The following is a 10,496-nucleotide window of genomic DNA, read 5'->3' on the forward strand; positions in this document are numbered from 1 at the left end:
CAGGGCTGAAGTGAGAGGTCCTGGCAGGGATTCAGCTTTTTCCACATTCCAGGGACTAGGTCCTTTCCATCTTGTTCTCTACCCTCCCTGATGGTATCTGTAACCTTGTTATGAAGCAGTAGTGCGGCTGATATTCTATCTTCTACCTGGTGGGTATGGAAAGAGAAGAATTCAAGGGGGAGGGATTTTTTAAAAGTAGAAATTTTAACAGAGTTTACTCTGTCTTAATTTGCCTGGGCTACAATCACAAACAGGAAGATTGGTTTGGCCTAAACAATGGAATTTGTTGACTCACAGTTTCCAAGGCTGGAAGCCTTGCTTCCTTCTGGGGTTGGTAGTGTTCGGGTGCTGCCTTGCCACAATCCTTGGAGTTCTTTGGCATGCATCTTTGCCTCACAACACATGGCTATGTCCCCTCCTTTCTCTCCCAGGTTCGTGCTGATTTTTCATTTTCATTAGCTATAAGTGAAGTGCAAATCAAGACTACAATGAGATTCCACCTCATACCTATAACATGGCTGCTGTTAAACAAACAGGAAACTACAAATGTTGGAAAGGATGTGGAGAAATTAGGACACTTATGCACTGCTGGTGGGAATGTACAATGGTACAGCCACTATGGAAGACACTTTGGGGGTTCCTTAGGAAACTAAATATTGAGTTGCCCTATGACCCAGCAATAGCACTACTTTGTATATTTCTAGAAGAGTTGAAAACAGTGACACAAACTGACATTTACACCCCTATGTTCATAGCAGCATTATTCACAATCACCAAAAGATGGAAACAATCCAAAGGCCCATCAACAGAGGAAGGTATTAACAAAATGTGGTATATACATATGATGGAATATTATGCAGCAGTAAGATGAAATGATGCCCCGAAGCACATGACAAGATGGATGAGCCTTGAGGACGTAATGCTGAGTGAAATAACCCAGACACAAAAGGGTAGTTACTGCATGACTCCACTTTTATAACCATGGTAAATATTTTAGAACTACACCTATTCTTTGAGACCAACAGAAGAAATATTTATTTTGTCTGGAACCTAAATTTTCTGCAGCACATAATCTAACTTAACCTGTCTGAATAGCTCAGTTGAACAACTGAAACACAGGGAGCCCAGAATAAGAATGAGGGCCTTTAATCCTGTATAGCTTAATGTAATGTCTGGATACATTACATATAACTGGAGGCTTATAATACAGAATATAGGGGACTTAGAGATACATAGAAGCTAGAGATGGATGAACAGTTAGCTAATGAGGTTGAACTCAAATGTAAGGGAATAGATAGAAGTGAAGCAGTTCTCTAATGGGTCGATAAGTAATATTACCATACTGAAGGTGAACATGATTGAAAGGGGTTGTATAGACCTATGTATCCCACTGGTTAACACTGAAAATATAAATAAGTACATGCAAGAATTACTTCAAAGGTATGATTCATGTATAGAGAGCATTTAAGTCCAGGTTACAGGGAGAAAACTGCTTTTGCATGCTATGGGCTATGTTTAACAGGAAAACATCAGCAGTACCACAACAACACCAGGGGTAAATAATGGGGAGAAGGACAAGAGTTAAGGGGAGGTTTAGATTTCCTATTTTGTGAGGGTGTATTTATTGGTCATCTTTCTCTTGGAAACAATGAAATTATCTAAAATTCAGACGGTTGATGGATTGTGGACTTTGGGCATTATACATGATTATACATGATGTTAAATGAATGCAGGTGGCTGAAGGATGGACTGACTGAGAAGTAGATTGGCAAATGATGGTTTATGCTTATGATTGAATGTTGCACAGCTACCAAAATGAAAGAAGTCGTGAGGCATACAATGATGTGAATGAAGCTTTGGGACATTTGGTGAGGCAAAATAAGCCAGACATGAAAGAATAACTATTGTATGGTCTTTTTTAGAAAATGCTTATAAGAAAACAGGGGCCTAGAATGTAAGCTCTTATAGCAGACACATCTATTCCAGAGTGGTAATTACTATTTCTGGATTTTGAGAGGCTGTTTTATATATGGATATCTGAAATTTAGAGAAAAGAATAAAGCCAATCAGGTCAGGATTAAGATACTTCAGAACACAGGGGTAAGGAAGATATTGTCTATATTTTAGAACCACACCTATTCTTTGAGACCAACAGAAGAAAGATTTATTTTGTCTGGAACCTAAATTTTCTGCAGCACATAATCTAACTTAACTTGTCTGAATAGCTCAGTTAAACAACTGAAACACAGGGAACCCATTATAAGAAGGAGGGCCTTTAATCCTGTAGAGCTTAATGTAGTCTGGATACATCCTAGAATATATTAAGCAGATAATCAAAAAGTATTGGCAAAGTTCCTTGAGATGGGAGAAAAAATATGGAACTATTAAACTTTACACTGGGGAAACCCCTGATACTGTGTCAAACATTAGGGACACCCAAATCAATAGGGCCAAGCCTTTGATCTTTTTTAAAAAAATTTTATTAATAAAACCGATCAACATACAACACAAACATTCTTAATGTATGAACATTCCATACTTGGTGTGTGTTCTAGTTTGCCAGCAGCCAGAATGCAATATACCAGAAATGGAATGGCTTTTAAAAAGGGGAATGTAATAAGTTGCTAGTTTACAGTTCCAAAGCCAAGAAAATGTCCCAATTAAAGCAAGTCTATAGAAATGTCCAATCTAAGGCAACCAGGGCAAGATACCTTGATTCAAGAAAGCCAGTGAAGTTCAGGGTTTCTAAAAGGCACATGGCAAGCACAGTCAGGGTTTCTCTCTCATCTGGAAAGGCACGTGGTGAACATGGCATCATCTGCTAGCTTTCTCTCCTGGCTTCTTGTTTCATGAAGCTCCCCGGGAGGCATTTTCCTTCTTCATCTTCAAAGGCCACTGGCTGGTAGACTCTCTGCTTCTCGTGGTTATATCATTCTCTGCTTTCTCTGAATCTCCAGCTTTCTCCAAAATGTTTCCTCTTTTATAGGATTCTAGTAAACTAATCAAGAGCCACCTGATTGGGTGGAGACATGTCTCCACCTAATCCAGTTTAACTAACACTCTTGATTGAGTCACATCTCCAGGGAGATGATCTAATTACAGATTCAAACATACAGTACTGAATAGGGATTAGAAGAAATGGCTGCCTTTACAAAATGGGATTAGGATTAAAACATGTTTTTTCTAGGGTACATACATCCTTTCAAACCAGCACAGTGTGCAATCAATGGCTCACGATATCATCACATAGTTGTATATTCATCACCATGATCAGTTCTCAGAACATTTACATGACTCCAGAAAAAGAAATGAAAAGAAAAAGCTCATACATACCATAACCCTTACCACTCCCTCTCATTGACCACTAGTATTTCCCTCTGCCCAATTTATTTTAACATTTGTTCCCCCTATTATTTATTTTTGATCCGTATTTTTTTACTCATCTGTCCATACTATAGATAAAAGGAGCATCAGACACAAGGTTTTCACAGTCACAGTCACTTTGCAAAAGCTATATCATTACACAATCATCTTAAAGAAATATGCAAGTCCTTGATCTTCAGGCTTACTCTTGTGAAGCATATGTATGTGAAGGAGAAACTTAGCTTACCTATAGGTATGTCTGAGAGTTATTTCTGGAGGACCTCTTCTATTGTTCAAATGTGGCCTCACTCTCTCTAAGCCCAACTCTGCAAGTGAAATCATTGCCGTCCCCACTACATGGAACATGACATCCAGGGTTGAAAGTCACCCTGGTAGCGTGGGAGATGACTCCTGGACGGTCTGGCCCTGGCACTGTGGGATCAACAATGCCATCCTGACCAAAAGGGGGAAAAGAAGTGCAACTAATGAAGTATCAGTGGGTAAGAGAGTTCAAATAGAGTTGAGAGGCTACTCTGGAGGTCACTCTTACACAAGCTTCAGTTAGACATTGCTACCTATCATAACTTGCCAACCTCCAACCAAAACCACTCCAGCCAATCCTAAAGAACACCTAGGGCAATATATAAGATTCCACAAAGGTTCCGTGCACTAGGGTAACTTTCCAGAAACCTACAACCTCCAGATGGGTCCCTGGACCAGATAAGTCCTGAAACCCAGAGGGGCCACCCTCTCCAGAACATCAGCTACTTCCATCTCCCTACCCCATTTTATTGACAACCTCCTCCAATATGAAAAAGTTAGAATGGGCATAGCTCAAATACCCCTAACGAGTGGGAGAAAGATCAAAGATGATGGTGGAGTTATATAGCCAAGGTAGGATTTAACAAATGAGTATGATTGCTGAATCATTAAATTGATATTTCTTAGTCTGCAGTATCATAGAGCAGCTAGAAGTAAAACCTAAAATTGTGGAGTTGTAACCTATACCAAACTCTAAATCTGTTCTGCAACTAATTGTTGTGGTGTGCTTTGAAATTTATTGTTTCAATTATTTATTTACTGCTTTTTTTGTATGTATGTTATTTTCATACATACAAAACCTATTTTCAATAAGTTTTCAGACTTATTTAAACTATTCCAGACTATAGAAATGGGTAGAAAGTTTTGGTGTTTATTTCAGGAAACAAGCATAATCTTAACACTAAAAACTATTAGAGATAGTAACACACACAAAAAAGAAATAAAAAGCACAAAACTATCGGTTAACCTCACTATGAATGAATATAGGTGAAAATTCTAAACAAAAGTTAGCAAAAATAGGTTGAAACAAAATGTAAAATGATAGCATAAGAGGACCAAGGATGGTTTTTATTCCAGGAATGCAAAGGTGGTTTAATAGAGGAGATCTATCAACATAATCCATTATATCAATACATTAAAGGAGAAAAATAAAAAATGATAAGAGATGGAAACATATTTGATATAATTCAGCCCTTATCCCTAATTTTAAAAACTCTAAGGATAAAAGCAATACAGGAAAACAACTTACAATAAAGACTATTTATAAAAAATCAAGAGAATACATTACCCTAAGTAGTGAAACATTACACAATCTTAATTAAAACTAGGAAATTAGCAGGAATACCCAGTGTCTTCGTTATGATTAAATGTTGCTTTTGGTTGATTTTTTGAGAAAATAAAAAGGCTGGCATAAAGATTGCAAAAGAAGATATAAAACTATGCTTTTTTGTTATTAATATAAATGCATGCCCAGCAAGTTCTCAAGAATTTCAAGTAAAAAAGAGCACTGTTAGAATTAATAAAATTGGCAAGGTACTGGACATAAAATAAATGTCTAAAAATCAATGTCTTTTTCCACGTAAGTACCTGGTAATGGAAAAATATTCTATTATAGTATCAGCAAGTAATAGGGCACTCAGAATAAAAATTCCAAGAAAGACATAGGACCTGTATGATGAAAACCTTAACACTCGTGAAAGACATAAAGTTTGAACAAATGGATACCCATACCAGGTTCTTTGTTTGGAAAGACTTAATTTCATAAAAATGTGAATTATATAAATGTAATGATGCCATTGTGACTAGAATTTCAACATGGTTTGGTTTGGGGAAGGCTGAGGTGGAAGGGTATTAGATCATTTTATCTTAAAACATTTTTGAAGGACTATGTAAAAAAAATTAAATTTTCTATATAGCATAAGATACCTGACAGGCAAGAGAGAAACAATGGTTGTAGAAAAAAATTGCATCAGAGATGATGTACAAAGGGGTAATATTTGTAATATGTAAAAAGTTCTCAAAGTTTGACAAGAAAAAGCTAAAATCTAATAAATGGGCAAGGAGGATCTGAATAGGCAATTCTTAAATACATACAAATTTTCAAAAAACATATTTTCTGTAGTTTCCTAGGCTGCTTAAAACAGATACCACATATGATGGTTTAAGCTACATGGACCCCAGAAAAATCATGATCCTAACTCTAGTCCATTCCTGTGGGTGTAAACCTATTGTAAGTAGGACTTTTTGGTTAGGTTATTTCAGTTAAAGCATGGCCCAGATTGGGTCTTAGTCCTCTTACTGGAGTCCTTTATAAGAGAAGGTAATTCAGAGAAAAGAGGAAGAGAGGAGGAAGTCACCGAAGCAAGAAGCTGAAAGCAATGAAGTGGGAAGATAAGGGAGAGACCAGCAGATGCTTCCATGTGCCTTGTGATGGAGGAGTCCAGGATTACTGGCAGTTGGTCTTCAGGAAGAAGGTATCATCTTGATGATGCCTAGATTTGGACATTTTTGTGGCCTCAGAACTGTAGGCTTGTAAGCTAATAAATTCCCACAGTTAAAGCTGATACATTTTATGGTATCTACTTTTGGAAGTCTAGCAAACTAGAACACTATGAACTAAGTTGGCTTAAACAATGAGAATATATGGGGCTGAGAAAATGTCCAAATCAAGGCACCATCAAGGCAATGCTTTCTTCCTGAAGACTGGCTGCTGGTGAGCCAGGGCTCCTCTGCCATATGCCAAGACATGTGGCAGCGTCTGATGATCTCTTCCTTCTTTTCCAGGTTTTATTGATTTCAGCTTCTTGCTTCCTTGACTTTCACTTTTCTCTCTCTGTATTCATTCATAAAGAACTCCAGTAATAAGATTAAGACCCATTCTGAAAGAAGTAGGTCACACCTTAACTGAAGAAGTCACATCAAAAGGTCCTATTTACAATGAGTTTCCATTCACAGAAATGAATGAGATTTAAGAACATGTTTTAAGTACATACAGCTTCAAAACACCATGATAGTCTTTAAACACGTCTAAAATGTCAACCAGCAAATTTTCTAATAGTCAGGGAAATGCAAATTAAAGGGACAATGAAATTTTTACTTTATTCCTTTCAGAGTGGCAAAAATTAAAGAAAATTCTAACATCTACTGTTGGCAAGGACACGAAGAAAAGATTCCCTCAGATACTGCTTGGCATAATTATCATGTGTTGCAGTCCTTTTGGAAAGTAATATGTCAACTTCTATGAAAACTTAAAATCCATATAAACTTTGCCCCTGAAATCCCAACTTCTTGGAATTTATTCCACAAAAGCAAAAACATCGCTAGTAAGTGAGGACATCTGTACTACAATATGTATTGAAGTATTATTCAAAGTAGGAATAAATGGAAACAAAGCGGTTAAATAAATTAAGTCCCATTCACAATATGGAATATTAAGCAGCCATTAAAAGATGAAAAGGAGCTATATCAATTGATTTGGAAGGATTATCACAGGATCTTACTTAGTGAAAAAAAATAAGATGAAGCTGTATGTATAATATGACCATAGTTTTATGAAATTATTCAAAACCCTAAATTTTTACATGCAGGTATGTCTTTATATATGTAATCACGTAGAAATGGAGAAAAAAATGAAAGGAGACATACTATTTATTAACATAGAATACTGAAATAAGGAAAGAAGAATAAGAAAAAGTGGGTGTGGGGACTAAACAAAAAGAGAAAGAAAAAAATAAGATTTTAGCTTCAAAAAAATCTCAATATGATCAAATTATGCACTTATATAAAGTTATAAACATGTATATACAAATTTTTAATAGGATAATTAAAGAGCCAACTATCAGCTTGTGATTAAAAAAACATGTAACTGAATTAAGACCCAGGAGAAAGACAACATCATAAAGCGCTACACTTTAGTCACTATGGTAACTTGCAAAGTATTTTTGCAGAGCTGTTCTTGCAGCTCCCACACGTATAATCAAAACAAATATGTGAAACACTAAAATTTAAAGAGAATTGGTCATTTTATGTGTTGTATTAACACATTTAATAGTGTCATTGTACATAATGTGAAATTTATGTTAAATCCCTATAACAGTATACGGGCAAGGCCATCTATTTTTGTTTTGTTTAATCTGATGACTATGGTTCCCACAGTAGTAGTAACATGAAGAACAAATTTTGATACTACGTGATGAGAGAGACTTCTAGCAAATATAATGTGCCCCTTTCAAATATATATTTACATATTGTATATACTATATACTATAGCATATACCACATTTGTATATACTATCCCCTTTTAAAAACCACATTGTTTAGGTGAATTTATTCCCATAGTGATAATAAGAGAACAAACCACATTACTTTCTTTAGATATAATAATGTATAGAATAATTATGTGGAGTGTTTCCATTACAAAATTTGTCTCTTTTCTCTGTACAACTTTAGGGGTAACAAAATTTTCAAAACTTCTTTGAAAAGGAAAACCTACAAATGGTGGAAGATAGAATTTTGGGACAATTACAATTTTTCTATCATATTAATTTGTTACCAAATTTCCAAAGTGTTTGAAATATGAAATCCAAAAACGATTGTACAACCAGGTCTCGTGAAGGGGTAGGCAGTTGGTAAATTTGGAAATAATTCATACTAAATTTTGAGGTCTATTGAAGATTATTTCTCCCCAGAGATCTCACTTCTATCCAATGAAATCTGGTGTCTCCTTTGTCTGAAAGTCTGCTTCACTCTTCAAACATCTCTTCTTTCGAGAAGCTTTCCCTGACTCTCTCCAGCAGAGAGTTTTTTCTATTGTTGTTGTCGTTTTTTGCTTTTACTTCTATCTTCGTTTACCACTTGCACTATAAAGGGTGGTTTGTATATTTTTCTCCACACTTAGCTGTGGGCTCCTTATGGGCAAAAAACAAGGACTGGTCATTCCTGCATCTTCAATGTGTGTCTGCATTCACGTCTGCCAGCTGCCCGTTTATGTATTGTTTATTTCCCATTTCTGTGCTCTCTCTCCTGGTGTTTCACTCTGTAATATTCTCTCACTTCTTGCTAATCTAGGTATCCTGCAAAACTGACTGTTATTTCCCTCTGATGATTTCTCATCTCCAGAGTCCACTTTTTCCCAGCATATAAATATCTCCTTCTTGTGACCCTGTGCTGTTTTGAATTGCTCTCTAATTACTCTTTATGTATCTGCTTTGTATCCAAAATAAGATCCTCCAAAGCAACTATGAGGACCATTTTTTAAAAATTTCCAAATATCCTGGTATCAAACATAAGTAATTTAACCATCAATGTTGATTAAGTTAAAGAGCACATCTTTTTTTTTTTCCCCTCTAGATTCTCACTGTCCTGCCAAAGATGTTTTTAAAGTTTTTAGTGGTTGGATTATGGGCCCACATACACAACACAAAGACAATGGCTTCAAAATGCTTCTGGAATTGCAAAGTGCTCAGAACTCAAGTTGGGAAAGGTGAAGAAATGAGACTCTCTTCATCTCCCAACAACAGGACCCAAGTTCCAGACAGCCTGGGATACAAATTAACATTTCAACTGCTTGTGAGTATCTCTATGAACCAAATCCCTTAGGGATACGATGAGACATTTGTTCTCATGAACAAATGAAATGAAAATAATATATGAGGTTAAAAATTAATAATAAGGTAGGTGAGATGTGAATACAAGATAAATAACCTAAGACATAATTCTCATCTGTTGAAGGTATGAGTCACACTTTAGTCCTCAGCAGAAACCTCTAAAAGTTGGTATAAATTATCTGGGAAAAGATTGGGGGCAGAAGGAGAGAAACTTGCTTTGAGAAGCAATCGAAAGAAATCTAAAACATATATGAATGTTCATCATCAATAAAAAAAGTAATAATAAACTTACCAAAAGCAAACTGGGAAACAAAAAAGGGATAAAAGTATTTTCAAGTTTCCTGCAGTGCACATTATAGACATTTTAGCCTCGTGAATCTCGACCACAAGGTCTCATCCAGTCTTTACATCTAATCATGATTTCATTACAATGACAAAACTCTAAAGCCATTTTTGAAGTAGAAATTTTCATCTAAAAAAAAGCAGACTCCAGTGTTAAATTTGCAGCACACACACATGGAGGTAGGGTCCAAATAGCCATGGATGGACTCCCCACACATATGGCATTGACATCGACAAGTCACAACCATCTAGGCCAGGACCTCAGACCAGCTGTGATGTGGATCTGCAAAAGAAGGAGAGAAAATTCCTGTGTTGCATTAAACATCAGTTTCTTTCCAGATCTATTATTTTAACAGATACTCATTATATGTATACTTCACTTCATTATCATTTTTTTTCTTCTCTTTGCATGGGTAGTTCAAAGTACAGCACCAAAACCTTACAGAAAGAAGCCAGATGATGCAACATAAAAAGTAAAATCTGCATCTCTAATTATCTCAGTTGAAGATCACTTTTCCATACATTGATATTCAAATGAGCAAGCACCCTGGTGGACTCTACCCTCTACTCACACCCTGGATGTGCCTTAGATGGTCAGAAATATTTTAAACTTCATCACTGAAAATACAAATATCCTGAAAAATGTATAGTTTATTCTGGATGAAAAATAGCATTGACATTATTAATACTATCAATCTGAGTAAAGACTTGTGGAAATTTTGAGAGTGGCAAAGCTTTAGTATGTTTCCAAGACTTCTTAAAGGGACTGAGTGTTTTTTTATTCATAATAGTGGCCTGGCTAAATTTGCATAGAAGAACCAACATTTCCAATAAAGTACTCAAAAGTTTAAAAATTTTAAAAAA

At 35.9% G+C, this 10,496-nt stretch overlaps 1 protein-coding gene across 1 annotated transcript in view; it reads right to left on the reverse strand.

Annotated features, from left to right (window-relative positions):
• Positions 1-324: 324 nt before the first annotated feature.
• Positions 325-10,496, reverse strand: part of FTCDNL1 (formiminotransferase cyclodeaminase N-terminal like) — a 62,656-nt gene continuing 52,484 nt past the window's right edge. The window contains exon 6 of the mRNA XM_077154594.1: positions 325-459. Within this exon, the coding sequence (XP_077010709.1) occupies positions 407-459 (53 nt within the window). The 3' untranslated portion in view covers positions 325-406. The remainder of the gene's footprint in view (positions 460-10,496) is intronic.

The sequence above is a fragment of the Tamandua tetradactyla genome, chromosome 3, assembly GCF_023851605.1.
Source record: "Tamandua tetradactyla isolate mTamTet1 chromosome 3, mTamTet1.pri, whole genome shotgun sequence".
Taxonomy (NCBI): Eukaryota; Metazoa; Chordata; class Mammalia; order Pilosa; family Myrmecophagidae; genus Tamandua; species Tamandua tetradactyla.